The 23,999-nt window shown below is 43.4% G+C and overlaps 1 protein-coding gene across 1 annotated transcript in view; it reads right to left on the bottom strand.

The window, feature by feature from the left end:
* The window catches only part of LOC104005158 (5-hydroxytryptamine receptor 5B-like), a 46,000-nt gene extending 39,545 nt beyond the window's left edge, over nt 1–6,455 (bottom strand). The window contains 2 exon segments of the mRNA XM_016949576.3: nt 5,318–5,742; nt 5,745–6,455. Of these exon segments, the coding sequence (XP_016805065.2) occupies nt 5,318–5,742; nt 5,745–6,093 (774 nt within the window). The 5' untranslated portion in view covers nt 6,094–6,455.
* Nucleotides 6,456–23,999: the final 17,544 nt, after the last annotated feature.

Here is a 23,999-nt window from a genome sequence, read left to right as displayed (position 1 = left end):
ATTCTTTGAAACCTCAGAGGACATTGCCTGATACATAAGATCAGTAAGTCAATCGAGTAATTTTGAACACTACATTCAATATGTTTTGGGAAATACTTCTCCCAAAGATGAAACCTAATTCCTCTTTTCTTGAGTGTGAGCTGGACTTAGTGACTCACTGCTAATGAATAGAAAATAATCATATGTGACTTCTGAGACTAAGTCATAAAAGGCACTGCAATTTCCTCCTTGCTTCACTCTCTTGGATGGCTTGCTCTGAGGAAAGTCAGCTATCATGTGGTACCACCCAAGCAGCCCTTTGGAGATGTCCTTTTCTCAAGGATCTGAAGTCTCTTGTCAACAGGCATGTGAGTGCTCCATCTTGGAAGCAAAGTTTCCAGCCTCAGTCAAGCTTTTGAATGACTGCAGCCCCATGCAACATCTTGCCTACAGCCAAAAGAGATGTCAAGTCAGAACCACCCAGCTAAGCCATTCCTAAAGCCCAACCCACAGAAACTGTGAATTAATACATGTTTGTTCTTTTAAGCCACTAAACTGTGGGCTAATTTTCTACACAAGCAATAAATAATCTACCTATGATTATGAGGAATAGCAATAAGAGAAATAAAATAATACTTTTCTTATTAAAGAGAAATAGAAAAATAACAAAAGTAATGCAGTAGCTATTATTTATGGTTTACTACTTAAGGGACTCCACATATGATAGAATTTCATTTGCTCTTCACAAGAATATTAAAAGACACATGGTAATATTTCCATTTTACATATGCAGAATTGCAGATGTAGATTAAGTCACTTGGCTGAAGTGCTAATAAGTGGCAGTCAAAAAAATTGAAACCCACGTTTCTTTGTTTCCAAGTCCCATGCTCTTAACCACTGTGTACATTATCTCCCAATATATATTTATTAAGAATGAGTGCAAGAACCCAATTCACAATTGCCAAGATTTGGAACCAACCTAAGTGCTCATTGACAAATGAATAGATAAAGAAAATGTGGTATATATACATAATGGAATACTCCTTGGCCATAAGAAGGAATAAAATAATGTCTTTGGCAGCAACTTGGATGAAGCTAGAGGCCATTATTCTGAGAGAAGTAACTCAGGAATGGAAAACCAAATACCATGTGTTCTCACTTACAAGTGGGAGCTAAGCTATGAATATATGCGAAGGCACGCAGAGAGATATAATGGACTTTGGAGACTTAGAAGGGGACACTAGTCTGTTGACAATTGCACTAAAGTCTCAGAATTAACCACTATATAATTCATTCATGTAAACAAAAATGACTTGTAGGCCCAAAGCTATTAAAAAATATATTTAAAAATTTTAAAAAGAAAGCAATAGTATGATTAAAAAAAAGAATTAGGGCAAGATATTAACCAAGGCTTCATTATAATTTGTGTGGTCCCTAGACATCTTTGCCTTAATGTATCCCTTCCTTCATTAAGAAATACTGAAAATTATGTTAAACATTAGTATAAGCAAGTATAAGCAAGACTGGATTCATTATAATATATTCATTAGTGTTATATTCATTTTTCCTGTAATTTTAAAAGAAATTAAAATTAAAATATTTCTATCGGTCCCTAAAAGAATTCTGGTTCTAAGTAGTATGACTACTACGCCTGATGGATAACTAGGTCCCAGCATCAAATTGCACACAGAAATCAAACAAGCAATAGCAAAGAAAAGAGAGAGAGATAGAAAAAAAAAAAAACCCTTTTAATGTCACATTTTAAAAGCCAAAGAAATAATGTTTCTTCTTTTCTAAACAGGGAAGGGCACAGGGCAGTAGGAAGTAATCGTAACCCATGGGGCTTGCTTTGGGGTGGGGAGCAGATTATAGTGTCCGTGGGATGCTCAGAGTCTCAGTTTAAGATGTTGAAAGAAAAGACACCAGGGCAGGAATTAAACCTGTCCCCTGAGGGAAGCAGGCAAGGCTTTTGTGCTCAATTGTGTTCAGCTCTCCTGAAAAGGAGAGTTCACATGAGTAGTTTTGAGATCCTGCTTCGTGGGACCCACCTTGACTGGGCTGTGACTGCCTCATTCCTCTCAAGCAGAGACGCCCATGAGCAGAGGGGCAGGCCTCAGAAGTCAAGTCCCTGGAGACGGCATGGAGTAATGAAAACAGTGATATATTCTAGTAATGAAAACAGTGATATATTCTAGTAATGAAAACAGTGATTTCTTTTTTCTTTTTTGAGTCGGAGTCTCGCTCTGTCATCAGGCTGGAATGCAGTGGCACGATCTCACATCACCGTAACCTCCACCTCCTGGGTTCAAGGAATTCTCCTGCCTCAGCCTCCAGAGTAGCTGGGACTACAGGCGTGTGCCACCACACCCAGCTAATTTTTGTATTTTTAGTAGAGATGGGGTTTCACCATGTTGGCCAGGATGGTCTCGATATCTTGACCTCGTGATCCACCTGCCTCCGCCTCTCAAAGTGCTGGGATTACAGGCATGAGCCACCGCACCTGGCCGAAAATAGTGATTCTTAGATCTGGTACAACCTTCAGACTCTCTACCCAGTAACTGCGTGGTTTTGGATGAACTAGGTTTGTGGTGCCTTACCATAGTTTTCTCTTGCAGTTTTCTCATCTGTAAAATGAGGGCCTTATGGCAAAGACAGTGCTCACCAGATAGCTACATGCTCCCCTCCAATTCACTGCCAATGGCTGGCCAATGGGCTGCAAATAGTGATGACATGCTTCCAGTTCAGGGTAAGGCAGTAAAAAGCTGGCATATCTCCATACGTAGCTCTTCTCCCACAATAAATCTGGAAGGCAGATGTGCAAGGCAGCATAGCTAAAAATGATAAATGGCCCAAAATCATGAGAGACTGCCTGGAAGAGAGCTGTGCAGGTATGCAGACCCACATTGAACTTTAAGTCAGAGTGAAATAAACTTCTGGTTTGGGGTTACATGTTACCACAGCATGCCTTAGCTTATCCTAATAGAGACTTAATGCCAACTTTACTGAATTGTGAGAATGAAATGAAAGGGTGAATGTAAAGCATCAGAAATGTGTCTGGAAGAGACAATTCACTCAATAAACATTTTTTTCCCCTCTCAACTTTGAAAAACTGCATTTTGCCCCAAAGGATTAATCATTGCCCAAAAACTCCATTCTGATAAGACCCCTGTCTTATAATATGTTAGCGTTGGGACCTAGACACGGAATTCTGAAAAAGATGAAGGTCTTACACAGCCTCATCAACAGAGGCCTTCAGGCTTCACATAGGCTCCTGTTCCCTACAGAAAACAGTACAGACACTTTGCAGAGCCTAAACGCAATCCAACTCATTTCCCCTGGAGTGTAGAATGATGCAGGTGGGGGAAAGCAGAGAGAAAGTATTCCTGGCGTGGTGTTTTACACTTTTGTTTAGATGTCTTGTTTCCAGAAGGCTTGCAAACGTGGACTCAGGAACATTACCCAGAAGTTTGAGTGAGGGCTTGCTGTGACCCCTAGAAGCAGCATGCTCCTGAACACTACCCCATCTACAATCTCAGCATCCTGTGATTCAAGGCCCTTAGACATGACTTAGAAGAATACTGTATGTTAGAGAAGTTGAGGCCCAAAGTGGGGAAGGGCTTGCCCCAGGTCCTCCTGCCGGGAGTGGCTACATTTTAAACAGTTCCCCTTCCTCTCAGAGCTCTCTCCATCCACCAATGGACACTCCAGATTGGCCAGCCTCTCATCCAGGCACCTCTTCCCTGTGTCACCTGCCTGAATGGGAACTGTCAAAAATGAACACTAAAATCAGGCTTGGCAAGGTTTTCCGGCATCCATTTCACCGTGATTTCTCTAAGTGCGCATTGGATTGATGTAGCTATTAAAAGTCAGCCCTAGCTCGGCAATCAGACAGAAAAGCTATAATCACCCCAGGCATTTCCAAGGGACCTTTCAAAGAACATCATTAATCCTGAATAAAGCTCTCCCTCACCAACACTTCCAGTTATAGTCTTGACATTCTTATTTTATGCTGCAAAATTCCTCTGCCATTTAATGAAGAAGAAAAAAGGCCTACTTTAAAAATCACACGTATTTGTCCTGTATTCTAAGTATCTGAGTTAATTTTCCAAAATTAAAACAAAACTAGCAACAAAAAACTTTCCTTGTCTCTTTTTGCTCTCATATGCACCTCTTCCCTCACCCATGTATTGTATTTGCAAAGGGCAATAAATCCTGTTAATCTACAGGACTGGGAGCATGTTACTTGAAACACCTGATACCCTCAAAAGAGAAAGTTGAGGCTTCCAGAGTGAGAAGGATGCTGAGCACCTATTAGATCCTGGCCAAAAGGCAGAAAGCTTCAGACAGAATAATACATACGGTGAGAGAAGATCTGCCGACTGCAATTTTGCTCATCTCATTACATTTCCAGCATTATCTTCCTGCTCCTTATGGACTGCCAGGCAATATCCTGTTGAACCCCTTCTTTCTCCAGCCAGTCTGCCACCCAGTGTGTGCCAGCCACTATGCCAGGTGCTTTACATTCTTCATCTCACGTAATCCTCACCAAGAGCCCTATCAATTACGAATGAACATGTTTAAAGATGAAGAAATGAGACCCACAGATATTAAGCAACTGTCCTAATGTCCCAAGCTGGGATTTGAATCCATGGTTCTCTTTCCTAAATCACTAGAGGATAGCTCCGGGGTTGAGATAAGGAAAGCAAAGTGACACCAATTATTATATTTTAAAATCCTCACTATTCCCCTTGGCAGGGTGCTGGCTAATGGAGTTGGGGAATAGTCTCTGAACTGCAGAGGATAGACTGGGGTACGGTGGAGACAGAAAATAAGGCGTGATTGGCCACAGGAATTTCTGAAAGACGAATTCCCAGTCCACTGCATCCCCTCTAGGTCTAGTTGGGACAAGGAAGTCGGCGGCTCCAGGACTCACATGGACAGGGGCACTTGAGGGGGAAAACAACAGATAGTGCAGGTAACAAGATGTGCCCTCATCGCTACTGAGACAGGCTGAACCTACAAGCCCCTCCGGCCATATCGTGCGTCGTGGGTCGGTGTCAGATCTGCCTCCCTAATGTGCAGATTGTGAAACCCTTTCCTCTGCGCGCACCAAGTACGCAGCTGGCGAGCCCCTCGCTTGCGTGCCAGATGAGCCGGTGACAAGCCCCTCGGTGCACACTTCAGAAGAACTGATGGCAAACTTCTCCTCGTGCGCCCCGGGTGATCTTTGGGCGCGCGCTCCAATAGTACAAGCTTCCGCCCACTCTCCCATTCGCGAAGCTGCCTCCTTCTCTAGCAACCACTTCCCCAAAGCAACGTTCCTCAGCCCACCCCTCACCTGCATGGTGGCCGGCAACGGCGGCACAGCTCTCCGGCGGCGGCCGAAACGAAACCTGGCCGCCTTGTAGATCTTCCAGTAGACAAATAGCACCACGCCGAGCGGCAGGTAGAAGGCGCCGCAGGTGGAGAAGACGGCATAGGAGCGTTCCTGGCTCACCTGGCAGCGCTGGAGCCGAGCGTCGTACACCTCGCCCCAGCCAAAGAGCAGCGGCGCGAGGGCGATGAGCGCCGACGGCACCCAGGTGAGCGCGATCATGAGCCACGAGGCGCGGCTGCGGGTGCGCAGCGTGTACTGCCGGTGGCGTGTGATGGTCCAGTAGCCGTCCAGGGCGATGGCCGCCACGTTCCCGATGCTGGCGGTGCAGCACAGCACGTCGAAGGAGATCCACACGTGGCACAGGCTCCGGCCCAGCAGCCAACGTCGCCGGTCGACAGCTCCCTCACCAGGCTCAGAGGCATCACCAGCGCTGCCACTAGTACGTCCGAGACGGCCGTCGAGGCCACCAAGTTATGCGGCACGCGACGGAAGGCACGGACCCGCAGGATGGTGACCAGAACCAGCAGGTTCCACAGGAAAGTGGCGGCGATCAGCAGCACTAGCAGCGTCACCACCAGGACCGTGAAGACAGAGAAGGGCGGCCCTCGACCCGGCAGGACGGCACCACTCGGGGTCGAACTGAGTATCCCTCTCGGGCTTGGGGTACTGCTGCTGGTCTCGGGTCCCAGGGCAAGGGCAACGCCGGCGGTGGCCACTGAAAGGTTAGCGGCTTCCATGGCGCTTGGGATCGCAGCTCCAGGGCAGGGGGCACACGAGTCGTCAGGGAGTTCGGCGTGGAGCGGGCAGGTGGCGGCGTGGAGGGGGTACTGCCTGCCGGGGGAGGGTAGAAGAGGGGTCCAGGTCGTCCTATCCTGATCCCTCCTGCGGGCAGCAGCCCACCTTTGGCACGTATGCCTGCAGCCCCTGTAGATCCTCTTTTCCAGTAGAATGAGTAAAAGAGAGCAGGACCCCTCGGTCTAGCTCCGCTCGGCTCGCCCGTCCCTCCTACCACCTCTCTTAGCGGTCCCGGGTGCCACTGGCCGTCAGGGGGTTGGGCATCAGCGCGGCCGAGTGACGGAGCGCAGGTGGTGCTTGGAGAGTCGCCCCCTCCCCCACCCAGCGGCGTCGGGAGACGAGCTGCACCTGGAGTGGGCGGGGGTGGGCGGGAGCAAGGGGTAGCTGGAGAACCCACCAATGGGAGCCAGGCCTTCAACACTGTCCCCGCTGGTCTCCCTGACTGTGCCAAGCAGAGACAACCCTAACTGAGATAGTCTCCGGGAAAGGTTTACAATGGGGAGAAAGTCCCTTGCCGCCACCTCTGCGGACCCCTCGGACCTGCTGGTGGCACGGTTTGACACTGGGAAACAAGGGTCCCGCTCTGCCCCGGCCAGGGGGCTTCGGGTTTCCTGTAATCTCGATTCTACCTATACCCGAAATAGGAAACCCAGGTACTGGGGTATATAAAACAGAAAGCTCCTAAGCCCAGCCCCATCCTGCCGCCGCTTTGTTTCCAGCACGTCTGCCCGGCGAGGGCTTGGTGACGCCTTGAGAAATTCACTCCCTGGCTCTATGAGGAAAGAACGCGGCTTCTGAGCAATCTGGCAGAGATCTGGAAGAGGAACCCTTTATACCATCATCTTCGCCAGCTCTAACCTCCCCTATCATGTCCCCACCCCCAACATACGCGCACTCTCCACCCAGCCCTGTCCTTTCAGTTTCCAACATTCCTGACTATATGTCTTCACATCCAGGTTCAAACTGAAGTTATTTTTGTTGAGCCTTGGGCAAAAAACTAGGAACCAATTAGAAAAGTGAAATTCCCCCAGCCTCTCACACTTAAAAAATACTTCAATCATAATTAACTCAATCTAAATCTGTGTTCCTGGGAGTAGAATAGAAACACAAAGAACACAGAGCCCAAACCGCCCCTTCTCTTGTCAAGGTGAGAAGGGTTAGACCTCAAGCAGGCTGACCTGGCTGGTGCCTGAATGACCCGGGAATGGGGGAGGAAGGGGCTATGAAACACACAAGGTGCAACCCCCAAGAAGCAGGTTTGGACTTGACCATGGAGAAAGCTGGAATTGAGAAGATTTTGAGAAAATTGACCTGATGAAGAGAATTTGTTAGAAGAAAAGGAAGACTAGCCTTTGAAATATTTTTACAATATCTCTCCATTTTATTGAACAAACATTATAATAAGAGCAAAGAATATTAGAAATGTTAAAACATTCATATTGCACTAGCCAGATGCATCACATGCTTTTACTGTCATCTTTTGTCCCTATCCACATACATTTTTTTTTTTTTTTTTGAGATGGAGTCTCGCTCTGTCACCCACGCTGGAGTGCAGTGGCGCGATCTCGGCTCACTGCAAGCTCCACCTACCGGGGTCACGCCATTCTCCTGCCTCAGCCTCCTGATTAGCTGGGACTACAGTTGCCTGCCACCATGCCCGGCTAATTTTTTGTATTTTTAGTAGAGACAGGGTTTCACAGTGTTCGCCAGGATGGTCTCGATCTTCTGACCTCGTGATCTGCCTGCCTCGGCCTCCCAAAGTGTTGGAATTACAGGTGTGAGCCACCGCACCCGCCTCCACGTACATTTTTTATAGGTAAAATCAATTTTTTATTTACAGATTTCTGTTAGCACTTTTCATGTTATTATATATTGTCTTCATAGTTCCACTTGTTATAGGTTACCATTTATCAGTTGGGAGACTCTGAGCAACTTAGGCTTTCTGAGACACATTTTCTTATCTTAAAAGTGGGGATAATTATACTTGTCATGAGATCATTATAAAACTAGAGTTAGAGCCAGTAGCACAGGAGTAAGTGTTCAATAAATAATGACTGTTCCTGCTCTTTCTAACTTCTAGTCTAAACCTTAGATTCAGTTATCTTCTGATCTTTGAGGTAGATTATGTTTTTAGATAGGTATATTCTCTAAAATATTTGTAACAACAAAACACTTTCACCACTTTATTTCAGTTGATCTTACCCACAGTCATTTTAGGCATCATTTTCATTTGCAGAAGAAGAAATGAAGAGAGATTTGTTGACTTTCTGCTATGGACCTAATTGTGTTGCCCCAGATTCATATATTTAAGCCCTAACCCTCAGTGTGCCTGTATGTGGAGAGATGGCCTACAAAGAGGTAATACCCTGGTTTGATAGAATTAGTGTCCTTATAAGAGGCACCAGAGACCTCACTCTGTCTCTCCTTAACATGTGAAGACACAGTGAAAAGGATTCTGCCCACAAGCCAGGAAGAGGGTACCCACTAGGAAATGAATCTGCTGGTAACTTGATCTTGGACTTCCCAGCCCCTTAAACTGTAAGAAATAAATTTCTGTTGTCTAAGGCAGCCAGTCTAAGGTGTTTGTTATAGCAGTCTGAGCAGACCAAGACACTTGCTTTGAGACTGATAGCTGGGACTCCACTCTCTGACCCCCATTTCCCACCCCTCTAACCTACCACTCTCTTTTCATAGCTCTTCACAGAAGTGACATCATATTATTATTTAATTACCTTTCCATTATCTAAATGCCTTCCCCCACTAAAGTATAAGCTCTTCTTGGGCAGGGAATTTGTTCACTGCAATATCCTTAGCATCTTATTCTGTGCTGGGCACATAGTAGGTGACTCAATACATTGGAATGAGTTAAATAAATAAATGAGGCATTGTTGGGAGATGTGGTTCATAGGCCCTGAGCATCCCCTGAACCTTCTCCTTGTGTGTGCCAAGAATGCAAGGCCCTGACTGCTCATTTCCTAGGCCATTCCTGAGTGTTGTGTTTGTAGCAAGCAACCTTAAAAGAGGAAGTAACCTCTCCTCTGGGCAAGGGGCATGCTTGCTTCCACTTAATATCAAAGTGGTGAATTCCAAGCTCGGCATTTCTCTCTGTGACTCTGCTCACTACTGGGCAGGAATTCAGCATGAGCCCTTTCTATCACCCACATGAGAACTGGGAAACATGGAGAGCTATCATAAGCAAAGATGAAGCTCTGGCTATGGCTTTTGCCTAGTGTATTAAAGTTTCTTTTCTCTGACTCAGGAGTCTAATGTCTTCTGCCAGCATCTATGAAATTGTAACAGGGTAGCTTGTGAGCTTGCACGTAGGGTAAAATCTCAGCCCTGCACAGTACATGACAGGCATTCAGTTTACTGATTTTTAAAAATTACAATTAGCACTTTTTTTCTCTTTTGGGTTTCTTTTCTCTTTTCTTTCTTTCTTTTTTTTTTTCTGAGATGGAGTCTCCCTCTGTTACCCAGGCTGGAGTGCAGTGGCATCTTCTTGGCTCACTGCAACCTCCACTTCCTGGGTTCAAGTGATTCTCCTGCCTCAATCACCCAAATAGCTGGGATTACAGCCATGCACCACCATGTTGGGCTAATATTTGTATTTTTAGTGGAGATGGGGTTTTACCATGTTGTCCAGGCTGCTCTCAAACTCCTGACCTCAAGTGATCCGCCTACCTAGTCCTCCCAAAGTGCTGGGATTACAGGTGCTCTGCCTGGGTTTATTTTCTTGATACATTTTCTCCCAAATTTAATTATGGAGTTAAAATATAGGAACGGTGTAACTGTTCTTTTTATGCATTTTCAAATTGTACCTCAGAAAAATTTAATAATGTCAGTTTTCTTAGCCCTGGCTTTGGAGAAACAAGAAAGAAACGAACAGCCTTGCTAAAGCAAATTTTTTATCATTAAAAACAATGTTCAATTGGTGTATAACGATGTATTTTAATTGTTTTGATTTGCTTTTTGCTTTTTTTTTTTTTGAGACAGAGTTTCACTCTTATTGCCCAAGCTGGAGCGCAATGGCGAGATCTTGGCTCACTGCTATCTCTGCCCCCTGGGTTCAAGCGATTCTCCTGCCTCAGCCTCCCAAGTAGCTGGGATTACAGGCGCACACCAGCACATCTGGCTGATGTTTTTATTTTTAGTAAAGACGGTGTTTTGCCACATTGTCCAGGCTGGTCTCAAAGTCCTGACCTCAGGTGATCCATCTACCTCAGCCTCCTGAAGTGCTAGCATTACAGGTATGAGCCACCATGTCCAGCTTGATTTGCATTTTTAATTGCTAAAACTGCTGCATATTTCCATATGGTGTTTATTATCTATGTATTCTTGCATAAAAGCTGTTTATTCACTTTAAACTACTCTATAAAGGAATATGGGTGTTGATTTTATGAATATTTATCAACTTTAATGCATTTAGAGAGCATATTTTAATCAGTTTTTTGTCACGTAATTTTTCTCTATTACTCTTCGTGTTCATTACATTTTGTCAAATAAATTTTTTATGTAATAAAACACATTAATTCTTGTCTCCATTAATATCTTCAACTTACTCAGTAATCATAAATCACTTTCCTGTCCTCCATTTGTGTTATTAAAGTTTATGACTAGATTAAAAGTGTAATTCTTTGATCCCCCTGTGGTGGTTGTTGAATGTAGCAGGAGGTGGTGGCTCGGCCCTCTTACCTGCATGTTGTATATAATCTTATCTAGGGAAGGGACTGATTACTGAGGGCAAGACATCTTGGTCATACAAAGATAGGTGTGATGCTTTCCTGATCTCAGAGGCTCTTTCATCTATCACAGAATAAAATCTACTTACCGAATAACCACGATGCAGCAAAATGTGCTAACAGTTGATTAGCAGCACCAACAAGGGTTTCTGGCCTTGCTGGGGATAGAAATCACCTCCAATGAGGAGGATCAGAGAAGTCCTCCGAGGGAGGCAGTTTTTGATCTGAACCTTAAATATGAGGAAGATTTTCACCAGCAAGTGTGGGGAGAAGAGGATGGAGGAATACTTGGCGAGAGGAGGGTGAGCAAATGCCTGGAGGCAAAAGAACAACAACAAAACAAAACCATAAGAATAATCAGGGAGTACCCAATGTTGACTAGATGGCTGTTCATTCACTTCAGGCTTGTCAATTTTTGATTTTAAAGAAAGTATACGTAGAACATTTCTATCATTTTCACTCAGCTGATTCCTTGCCTTTAGTAATTCCATGTATCTCCCATGGTTACCTTTTTTGCTGTTATTAAAAAACATTCATTCTTCAATATTATTTCCCTTGTGTGTTCTTCCAGATGATTTTTAATATTGTTTTATTGGGGCTTTTTTATTTCTATTTGCTCATTGAGTCTCAGATCAAGCGTTACCCCTTTCGACAAGGTGGTCTTGATCCCTACATCTGGCCCCAGTCCCAGTCCTAGCTGGTGCCCCTGCTGTGACTGGCCCCAGAAGCTAGTGCTGACACAGGGATGCACTTCTGCCTCTCTACTAGATGGCAGGCTCCCCGAGGATATGGCTGGGCACCAAGCGTCTCTCAGCTTTCCCTGCCATGCACCCCACTTCCACCTCACCCAAGGCCTGGATTAGGCTTAATAAACTCACATGAATGAATGAATGAGGAAAGATATGAAGAGAACCAAGAACCAGCTTACTGAGGATGGAGAACAGTTGAGGGTGTTTAAGGATATCAAGGAAGACATCTGGTCTTAGAAGCTGAGAAGAAGCTATCTAAGCCTAAAGCCAAGTAGAATTAAATAGCACAAGAGAAGGGAGGACATATACAGAGTTTTGGTTCTTTTTAAAGGTTTGTAGTCAGGGAAGGCATTAGGGCAGGGTCAAGACAAACTCCTGTATCACAGTCCAAACATCACCTCCTCAGAATGGCCTAATTCACGGGTTCTCAAACTTCAGCTGACATCAAAGTCACCTGGGAAGATTGTTAAAGCAGATTGCTGGGGCCACCCCAGAGTCATGTCTGGGCTGTAATGTGATGAGTCCCCCATCAGATTACTTAAATGTATGTGTCTGCTGCCGGAACCCTAGAGGTGATGAGCCAAGGCCATGGTGCCCCACTGAGGAGCAGATGTCCCTGATAACTCAAATATCCCAGGGAGTATCTGAGACCCTGCTAAGGAAAACAGTCCCATCACACACACACACAGTAGGCAAAGAGCCAGAAAATTAGCTTAAAACAGCTTAGAGATGGGAGAGGGCACACATCTCTAGAGCTGCCCTGCTGCTGCCCCCGAATGCTTTGTATGCAAGCCCTAATAAACTCATCTACTCATCAAGCTGTACTTGTTTGAGTCGCTTTTTGGTCTCTGTGCTTCCTCCCAGCTTGGGAGATGGTTTTTCTGTATGATTCTGGGTTTTTCTTGTTACATGGGCTAGGGGCCAAGAATTTGCATTTCTAACAAGTACCCAGGGGATGCTGGTCCTGCTGATCCAGGGACCATGCTTTGGGAACCACAGGTGTAAAGTAGGATTCTCAGTCATTCTCTACCTACTTTCCATTTTCTTATATAACTTATTAGCTCTCACTGTATGCCAAACACTGTTCTAAGCACTTTCTATAAATCAAAATACTCAGTTTTTACACAATCTTATGAGATACTTTTATTACCTCCATGCCACACATGAAGGAAGAATCAAGAGAAATTAAGTCATACCCCCCACATCATGTAGCTAGTTAAGCTCTAAAGTCCGTTGACCATAAGACGAACTTTAAATGCTCTGAAGAAGCCAGACGGAGTCTATCTGTTGTGGACCTTGGACAAGCCACTTACCTCTGCCTCAGTGTCTTCTAAAATGGAGATTATAATAGCACAAATCTCATAGGGTTGTTGGGAGGATTAAATGAATCAATTCACAAGGGGGCTCTTATTGTAATTATGATCTGAAATATATATGATATATTAGAGGTCTTCCCTCCCAACTAGAACATCAATTCTATGAGAATGAGAAGTTGTCTTGTTGGTTGTTAGAAACCGGAACAAAACTTGGCGCATATTAGACTCTCAATAAATATCCCTTGTGTTGTCTTTTGCCAGGTAAACTTTTCTTTTTAGATCAACATTATTCCTACTTTTGAGATTCAGCATTTATTGTATTTACATATGAACATCTAAATGTTTTTACTACCTCCTCCTGAGTCAGGGATTCTCAACCTAAGCACTATCGAGATTTTGGGCTGAATAATTCTTTGTTGGGGGTGGGGTGTGTGCTATCAAGTATGTTGTAGGATGTTTAGCAGCATCTTTATTCTTCACTCCCTGGATGCCAGTGGCCACTACCGACCCCACCAGTTATCTCCTGGGAGCAGAATCAACCCTGTTGAGAACCATTGATCTAGATAATTCAGATGTCTCTAGCTGGCATTTCCTCTCTTAAACATCCCATTCAACCAGGAAGTGTTAGTCCTGCCAGGTTTCCCTCCTGTGGTTTCCCAGAGAAAGGTCTGCAGCACTGGCACAGCCCTTGCTTTAGTGCCCTATGTGATAATCAATGTTTTTCACAAGGAATCAGAGAAAACCGCCAGACACTGGATATGGCTGTTCCAAATGACCATATTGGAAGGGTTAAACATCTCAACACAAAGGTCCTTGAGGATTTCTCTCCACCTTCAAGTTTGAGACTCAACTCCTCAGACCTCACATTCCAGCCCATCTCCAGGGTATCTGGTACCCAGAATGTCTACTCCCATCAGAAACAAAGGATCCTTCTAAGGCCTTGCCTTAGTCCTTCTCCTTCCCCAAAAGAGGGAACTTTCCTGAGGTCAGAGTTATTAAATCTGCCAGGATACCTGGTGTGAAGTTTAAAAAAGAGAGCATGTCATGAAGACATGCCACCGCATCCTTCCTGCTCCCTTCATAGCTTCATTCTACTCCTAACCACACAGACGGGTGAGTTCCTGAACAAGAAAGTCGGTGTGCACACACCAACACACATGCACACACACACACATGCACACCTACACACACACACACCTCTGGGAAACAAGCACAATTTTTTTAGGGATAGTCTAAATCCACATTTAGAGAAATTTTTTCCCCTAAAGGGAACGTGATGAACAGAGAAGCCTGCCACATATAGGGAAATGCTCTTTTATGGGGCCAAGCAGCCCTGTTTCCCTCCTTGTTGCTCCTAAACCTCTCTGTTCCAGAAGGGATTGCTGCTTTACTTTGGCATTACCAAAAGGCTTAGACAAAGAAATTGCTTGACATCACAGGTGAAATTCAGACCTCTGCCTCCAGAGAAACTGAAAAAGTGCCTGCAACTTTAGCCATCTTTCTTCCTCACCCACTGCTTGTCTCCACCAAGATTTTAGAAAATCATATGGAGAAAATAAAGTTATATACACAAAAAATCCTGCACATCATTGTTTGTAGCATATTTATTCATAATTGCATACTTGCCAAAACTTGGAAGCAACCAAGAATAAAACCAAAATCATTTGATCTAGTCTCAGTCAGGTACCCCATTATATCTGCAGTTGGAAATGAATGGATGTGCATCCTCTATACATTAATATATGCCATAATGTTATCTGCCTTCATAAAACTGTTTTAACCTTTGATTATGTTTTACACTGAAATATAATAATTAAAAGCACACTCCTTTCCTATGTTATAAACTACTATTGTTGGTACTCAACCAAAATGAAGGGTTTTGCTCTATGTGTGGAAACGGATCTGGGCTTGATATTGGTCCCAGCCTCCTCAGTGCTGCGGATTTGCTTTAGAATAAAAGTGGGTGGAAATCATTTCTCCAGATAAGCAATGGGCTTATCTCCAGCCCACTATCAAAGCAGTGTTAAGGATCAGCTGGAGATAGGGAAAAGAAAACAGGTTCAAGGAAACATCTAGGCGTAATTGGCATTTGTTTTCCTACTGTGTGTGGGTGTTGAAGCTAATTTGTTTGCAGGAACGTGGGGAGAGATAGTGCCTTAGAGTAATTGTTCCTCCCACTACTCTTGGAGTTTTAATTAGCAGATGGGCTCCTTCCCCCACCACCTCGCCAGCTGCTTTCTTTTCACATGACCAAAGGTAGTTTTTAAAAATTTCCATGCATTCAAACCTCAGCTCTTAAAAATGCCCTTTTTCTCATGAAAAGATCTGTAATGAAGACTCTGGGTCAAGAATGAAAAGTTTCCCAGAGTCAACAATGATAATAAAGACCACCCAATAACTGCAAGAATCCTGTACAAACAGGTCACATCCCATCGGCGGGGACTCCGCTGGGTTTGAAATTCTCACTGGCTCATCTTTCCACCTGTTGTGCTCTCCTCCCTGCCTCATCAGGAGGGGTGAGGGGATAGAAGCAGGATCAGGTGGGGAGGGAGAGGGAGCACGTGGAGGAGAGTGTGTGTCTCAGCTGATCTCTTCTGCATTTTAAGCTGCTCGTAGGAAGGCGAAATTGCAAAGGAGGGCTGTAATGAGGTCGAGAATTACCCACATTCCCCCTGCAGGCTAATTTACTCCCCTACTCAGAGCTGTGTGAAGTTCAGGGTAGCCAGGACCAGGGGATTTAGCCCCAGATCCTGTAACTGAACCATCAGCCCTGGAATAACCAGTAGTTGCAATTTCTAACTAACTTCGGAGAAGCAAAATAAAAAAGTGCTTAAAAACCAAAATGATTAAAAGAACCCCAAGGCTTGTAATTTGAAATGTCAATTAGGAAACACATCATTGAGAAAAGTATAGATTAGAAAAATAAATCAAGACAAGATGATACTTATAAGTTTAATGTCTAGATTAATAGGATGACAAGAGGGCCATAAAGAAATATCTTACCCATGCATTGCTTGTCAGTGAATGATAGCTATAAGGTTTTAGAGAAAAGCATGAAATATTTTGAAAAATGCATGAGTTTAAGTATAGATTCTAAGAAAAACCCCTCACTCACTATCTTACTTCACGTTCTGTGATGAAAATGCCAATTCTGCCCAAGACCCTGGGGCAGAAGGTATTCTGATTTCTGGAAGCCCTTGCCTTTCATTCGTCTCCAGGAATTTTCTGAAACGAATTCAAATTCTCCAGCTGCAGAGCAAGGCTCTGGTGGTTTCTGTTTCCCTGGTGTGCTGACTGGCAGCTGTAAATGAACTTCAGAATTTCGAAGGAGTGATACTTTCCAGTTGCCCAGGTTCTGTCAGTGCTCCCTCGTTTTCTCCGCCCAGGCTTTCTTCTCCTGTACTGATCTTTGTCTTTGCTGGAATTTGATTTCCTGTGGGTGGTAGGAGAGAGTCTTTGCCACGCCTCCTCCTCAGAGTTTCTTTGATGTTTATAATTTCTGATTCCAGCACATTCCAGGCACATGGTTTTTATCTTGCAAAATCTGAACTTTTTTTCTGGACTTTACAGAAATCCAGTCTCTGGATCCCCTTCCTCTGAGCAAACGTACCTTTCACTTTTTTTTTTTTTCTTTTGAGACAGAGTTTCCACTCTTGTTGCCCAGGCTGGAGTGCAATGGTGCGATCTCAGCTCACTGTAACCTCCACCTCCTGGGTTCAAGTGATTCTCCTGCCTCAGCCTCCTGAGTAGCTGGGATTACAGGCATGCGCCACCATGCCCGGCTGATTTTTGTGTTTTTAGTAGAGACGGGGTTTTGCCATGTTGGCTAGGGTAGTCTTGAACTCCTGACCTCAGGTCATCCACCCACCTCAGCCTCTCAAAGTGGTGGGATTACAGGCATGAGCCACCGCGCCCGGCCAGCTCTCACCTTTAAAAATACAGTTTGTGCAATGAATTATTTTCCTACCGTGAAATTTTCTTTGGGTTTCTAAGGGTCATAGAGAAAACAGAAGACGTTCAAGATTCTTGTTCTTTTTGCTCCCACTGTTCTTTCAGCATCTCCACATACTTACCCAGAAATGATGTGACCCAAGTCTTGGTTTGCTGTCACCGAGTGAACAAAGAAGGGGAGCTCTGGAGCCCAGCAGGTGCAAATGCCTGCCTGGTCACCACAAGGTCGCTGGTGTGGTCACTATGGGCAGGAGGCTTCATTGCTCTGCATATTGTCCCCATGGCCTTCTTGCAGCTCACCTCTCTCCTACAGGGAGTGACTGCCTTGGCACACTCTGTTCCAAATAAGACCTGACAAACAAGTGTGATGGATGTTTTCCTGTCTTTCCTCTTCTTCCTCCATTCTCCTCCTTTCCTTTCATTCTCTTTTTTTTTAAGGCCATCATAGTTGACACCAAGATCCCCCTTTCAGGACTGAAGGACTGAGTTGTCCCTCCCTCCCTGTTTTAGTCCATTTTCAAGCTGCTGATAAAGACATACCTGAGACTGGGAAGAAAAAGATGTTTAATTGGAGTTACAGTTCCACATGGCTGGGGAGGCCTCAGAATCATGGCAGGAGGTGAAAAGCACTTCTTACATGGCGGCGGCAAGAGAAAATGAGGAAGAAGCAAAAGTGCAAAACCCTGATAAACCCATAAGATCTCATGAGACTTATTCACCATCATGAAAATAGCACAGGAAAGACTGGCCCCCATAATTCAATTACCTCCCCCTGGGTTCCTTTCTGGGAAATACAATTCAAGTTGAGATTTGGGTGGAGACACAGGCAAATTGTATCACTCCCCTTCTTGGCTGCTGGGAAATCTTCCACAAACAGCCTTCACCTCACCACACAGCCTCTTCTGGAATCACCTCACACAAGGCTGCTGCCTGTTCCAGGAGCAGCCCTCAGACATGATCAACACAGCGTATAAAGGCCCAGGCCCAGCCCCAACTTGAGGCTCAGAAGGGTCTGATCAGCTTCACAACTTCCCAGTGGGGTTAGCTGTGACTTTTGTTGAAACTGTCATGCCTCAGCTTCCCCCTTGGCCCAAATCTTCCTACATTCCCTGCATACCAATCCCCATCTCAGTGTCTGTGTCCTAGGGAACCTGACCTACAAGAATCATGATGAGGTAGGATAAAGAAGACACAATTCAATGGACAAAAGAAATCTACACTCAACAGGTCCATCGTGATAAAAGATGGTGACCAATGAAAGGTCATCACTTAGCATTCCATTCAAACAACATATTTATGGGGAAAAAAATCAGTGGGAGAGAGTAGTCAGGGGAAGCTTCCTGGAGGAGGTGGAGTGAGAGCTGTTGTTTGTGGGTAGTAGGAATTGAAAAGGAGGAGGAACAACGCTGAGGACTTTAGGTATGGAATTGCTTAAGCGATTTGAAAATGAACATCCTTAGTTTGTGATACGGCGAGTTTTATGTGGGCAAAGCAGACATGTGGTTTTGGTAAGCTAGATGGTGGTTAGTTAGATTTGGAAGAATTTTGACAGCCAGGTTGAGATGCCTGAGCTCCCCCAAGCAGTGAGGAACAATGAGACATAGTGGTGCAGAAGAGGGACTTGAATGTTATTTAGGTGGAGGTGATGCTGAATAATTGTTTAAGCTGGGTGGCAGAGATTTCATGATCATAGTTGATACCAGTAGTTGAAACAATCACTCCTAATTTTACTTATTTTTAAGAAAATTACTACATTTTCATTTTGTTGTAGAGTATTACAACATTCGAGGTTGGTGCCAAATTAATTGTGGTTTTGCAAAACCGCAATTAATTTTGCACCAACCTAATAGAACAGTGACTCAAGTCTCACAAGGTGTGTGGCTGTTTTAGCAACTGTCGACAGCCCCATTGCAGTGACACCTCCCCCTCCCGGCTGTTGGCACATTATGATGGGAGTTTGAGAGAGGCTGCTCGACGGCACCACCAGACTTTTCCTGTTGCGTTTGTGTGTGCAGGAGTATTACTTTACCAGCAGTCTATATGATGAGTTAGTGCTGGGATTACCTTCAGGGAGGAAACCTTTTGGGTGACAATTTCCATGGATCCAAGTGGGGAGTGAAAGGAACAAGGACCCAGGCAAGGGCAACGGGGAAGGACAAGAACAAACATTTCGAGGGAATTGGCCAGATTAATTGGAATTGCCAAAGAGAGCTCAATTCTGCCTGATGGAATTTTTAAACAGGGAAGATGGGGGTAGGAGTGGGGAGTTGGAATCTGAGGCTCCAGGGGCTTCCAGACCCCATTCCTCCAGTGGACCCCAAGTGCTGTCGCCTGGTAAGGCCCAGAGCATATCTGTCCCTTTCACTCTTGCTCCCCAAATTATCCCACTTCACATATTTGGGGGAAAATGAACTGACCTCAACAAGGAGGCCACACCCCCTCACTCTGAGTTTCTTTCTCATGAAGGCAAATGGTTTGCCCTGAGCCATGCACAGTCGCTATAACTTGTGACCAAAGGGTGTGAATAGGGTTGCAGATCTGGTGTGCGACTAGGACGCGGTTGGTATCAGAACTGTCCTCAGTTGGAGGGTATCTAGCCCATGGGGACAAGAGCCAGCAGCCTTGAACTTGTTAGCATGGAAGCCTCATTTCCCCGCTTTGCCTTGGGCATCAGGATGCTTAGAGCGGTATTTACTTTAATTTTTTATTGTGGTTTTACATATATATATATATGTATATATATACACAAACATATATACATATTACATTTTATAAACATAAAATTTATCATTTTAAACATTTTAAAGTGTACAATTCAGCAGCATTAATTACATTCATAACATATGCAACCACCACCACTATTCCCAAACTTTTTTTTTAATCACCTCAAACAAAAACTGTCTAACCATGAAGCCATAACTCCTCATTTTCCCTTCTCCCAACCCCTGGTAACCTCTAATTAACTTTATTTTTCTATGAGTTTTGCCTATTCTAGATACTTTGTTTAAGTAAAATTGTATAGTATTTGTCTTCTTGTGTCTGGCTATTTTCACTTAGCAAAGTGTTTTCAAGGTTCATCCATCTTGCAGCATGTGTCAGAATTTCATCCCTTTTCATCTTCCGTTGGAATATATAAACCTCATTTTATTTCTGGATTCATCTGTTGATGGACGCTTGGGCTGTTTACATCTTTTGGTTATTGTAAATAAGGCTGCAAAGACATAGACATACAAGTATCTGGTGGAGTCCCTGTTTTCATTTCCTTTGGAGTGGAATTGTTGGGTCATATGATAATTCTATGTTTAACTTATTGATGAACTGGTGAACTGTTTTCCACTGTGGCTGTGCCATGTTACACTCCCCCAGCAGTGAATAAGGGTTACAATTTCTTCACATTCTTGCAACATTTGTTACTTTCCATTTTTTCTTTTCTTTTTAAATTATAGCCATCTCAGTCAGTGTTCCTTGTATCTCACTGTGGCTCATATTTAATTATTAATTGCATATATCTTTCCCTTCCTTTGTTATAATTTTATAAATTATCTCTATTTTTATTGTTTATTGTCTTCTTTTTTCATTGTACATCTTTTTGGAAATAGGTGAATTTTAAATCATGTGTGAAGAAATGCAAAAATATCACAAAGACTTAATGGGACTTGCACTGCTTTAAAGGAGCTTACGTTTTGTGTTATGAAGCACTACATCCAAATTGCTTTTCAGCTCCCAGATGATCTTGTCATGGAGGATTTTCTTGTTTTCTCTGTTTTTCTTTTTCAAGTTTCTTGTGTTTGCCTGTACGGTCCATTGGAGATTTCGCTGTTTCCTGAGCCATTTGACAGTTGAACTCATCTAGTCAAAAGAGATGCTAGTCCTTATTGTCTTTTTCGAGTAACATTTATATTCTATTGCCAAGATATGAAACGCCTAGTGTATCCTAGGTGAAATGATACAGGTGATGGAAGTCACACAACCAGCCCCAGCCCTCACTCTGTCATGACAAATTTCCAAGACAAATTCTGGAAATTCTCTGTTGTTCTTTAAACATTTTCTTGGGCAAATATTAACTATTATTTTCACTAATGACGTCAAGAAGGGCTAATTACGGTTAATCACAGTAGAAAATAAAACTTGATTCCCTTTCCTGAATGGCTTGAGCATGAAATAGGAGAAGGGACAAGACAACCTCCGGGTATTGTTTCTAATTCTTTAAAAAGTTGTACTTGCAGCCAGGCACGGTGGCTCACGCCTGTAATCCTAGCACTTTGGGAGGCTGAGGCAGGCGGATTGCCTGAGCTCAGGAGTTCGAGACCAGCCTGCGCAACATGGTGAAACGCCGTCTCTACTAAAAACACAAAAAATTAGCCAGGAATGGCAGTGTGCACCTGTAGTCCCAGCTACTCGGGAGGCTGAAGCAGGAGAATTGCTTGAACCCGGGAGGCAGAGGTTGCAGTGAGCTGAGATCGCACCACTGCACTCCAGCCTGGGTGACAGAGCGAGACTCTGTCTCCAAAAAAAAAAAAAAAAAAAAAAAAAAAGTTGTACTTGCATGTAGAAAAAGCATTTGACAATTTCAACATCAGTTGAAGACAAAATATCCAAGAAACTAGGATGAAAAGGGAACTTCCAGTTGGGTATGGTGATGGCTCATAATCCCAGCACTTTGGGAGGCTGAGGTGGGCGGATTGCTTGAGCCCAGGAGTTTGAGACCAGCCTGGCCAACATGGCAAAACCCTGTCTCTACTAAAAATACAAAAATTAGCCGGGTGTGGTGGCCCATACCTGTAATCCCAGCTACTTGGGAGGCTGAGGCACGAGAATCGCTTGAACCTGGGAGGTGGAGGTTGCAGTGAGCCAAGATCACACCACTGCACCCCAGCCTGGGTGACAGAGTGAGACTGTCTCAAAAAAAAAAAAGAAAAAAAAAACGTTGGGGGGACCTTCCTCAACATGATACAGGACCATCGTCGTATATGGAAAGCCAGAGCTGACATAATATGCAATGGTGAAAGACTGAAAGCTTTCTCTCTAAGACTAGGAACAAGATCAGGATGCCCACTTTTGCCAGTTCGGTTAAGCATAGTTCTAGCCACAGCAATTAAGCAAGAAATAGAAATAAAAGGCATCCAAACTGGGAAGAAAGAAGTAAAACTATATTTGCAGATGACATGATATTATAGATAGAAAACTCTAAAGAATCCACAAAAAATTGTTAGAGCTAATTAATTCAACAAAGTTGCAGGATACAAGATCCACACTTAAAAATGAGTTGTATTTCTATACACAAACAATGAATGATTCAAAATAAAATTAAGAAACAATTCTACTTACAATACCATTAAAAAGTATAAAATACATAGGAATGAATTTAACCAAAAAGATGCAAAGCTGGTAAATGAAAACTAAAAAACATCACTGAAAGAAATTTTAAAAGACCTAAATAAATGAAAAGACATGCCGTATTCATACGTTGAAAGACAACATTATATTATTAAGGTATCATTACTTCTCAAAGCAGTCTATAGATTTAATGCAATCCATATCAAAATCACAACAGCCTTTTTTTTTTCAGAAATAGAAAACTCAGTCCTAAAATTTATATGGAATCTCAAGAACCTGGAATAGCCAAAACAATTTTGAGAAAAGAATAAAGTTGAATGACTTATAATTCACAGGATCAAAACTGACTGCAAAGCTACAGTAATCAAAAAAGTGTGGTTCTGGCATCAGGATACACATATACACCAATGGAACAGAATTGAGAGTTCATAAATAAATTCATATATCAATGGTCAATTGATTTTTGAACAGTGCCAAGACCATTCTATGGGAAAAGGAACACTCTCTTCAACAAATGGTTCTGGAACATCCGCATGTAAAAGAAAGATGTTGAATCCTTATCTCATACCTAATGCAAACATTAACTCAAAATCTATCAAAGACTGAAAGTTAAGAGCTAAAATATAAAACTCTTAGGAGACAACATAGAGAAAACTCTTCAGAGCAGTAGCTTGTGCACTGGTTTCTTAACTATGACACCGAAGGCACAAGCAACAAAAGAAAACAATGGATAAATTGGGCTTGTCAAAATTTGAAACTTGTGCATCAAAGGACAAGTTGACAAGTTGTGCACTACTAAGAAAGTGAAGACAACCCACAGAATGGAAGAAAATATTTGCAAATTATATATTTGATAAGAGTCTAGTATCCAACATATGTGAAGAACTTCTTCAACTCAGCAATTTAAATTTCCCAATTTTTAAAAGGGCAAAGGATCTGAAAAGATATTTCTCTAAAGAAGATATACAAATGGCCAAGAAACACCTAAAAAGATGCTAAGTGATATGAGTCATTAGGAAAATGTAATCAAAACCATAATGAGATATTATTTTATACCCACCAGGATGGCTGTAAGAAAAATGAAAAATATAAATAACAAGTGTTAGCAAGGATGCAAAAAAATTGCAGCTCTCATGAAATGTAATAAATAATGGTGCAGCTGCTGTGAAAAACTGGCAGTTTCTCAATAAGCTAATCATAGAATTACGACCAGCAATTCCACTTACTTGTATTTTGGGATTCAAGGTGACACTTTGTCACCGACTTTTGTTGTCCATGGCTTTTCAGTTTGGTTGCTGTTTTCACATGGGCACTCTGGAAGATCCAAACATTATTCTGGTATCGCTGTTACCATCTTCCTAGGCCTCCTGTTGGAGAGCTTTGTGAAATACCCCTTTCTGATATGCATTTCAAATATGTTTCCCCAGTTTACATTTGTCTTTTGTCATTTGAGCAGCTTGGATGGGGGACTTGGATATCAGGAGATGGGGGAATTTGGGGACCATGGGTGGCTTCTCACATTGCGTCCTCTGTGAGCTGGCAGCAGCACTTCCTAATCACCCAGGGAGTCCGTCTTATCCCCCTCTTCACAGCCCTGAGGCTCCATAAAGTGATTAGACTTTCTCAGGTTGTTAATAGTATTTTTCTCCTGGGCTTCCTCAATAGTACAATTCAGTTCACCTATTGCTCAGAAAATATTGCTATGGTAACCTATTCTGGCAAGTAAAGCAATTACCTAGAGTTGAAGAAAAAAAAG

The sequence above is a fragment of the Pan troglodytes genome, chromosome 13 (assembly GCF_028858775.2).
Source record: "Pan troglodytes isolate AG18354 chromosome 13, NHGRI_mPanTro3-v2.0_pri, whole genome shotgun sequence".
Taxonomy (NCBI): Eukaryota; Metazoa; Chordata; class Mammalia; order Primates; family Hominidae; genus Pan; species Pan troglodytes.
The sequence above is the reverse complement of the archived record's forward strand: the minus strand, read 5'-3'. Positions and strand labels throughout refer to the sequence as shown.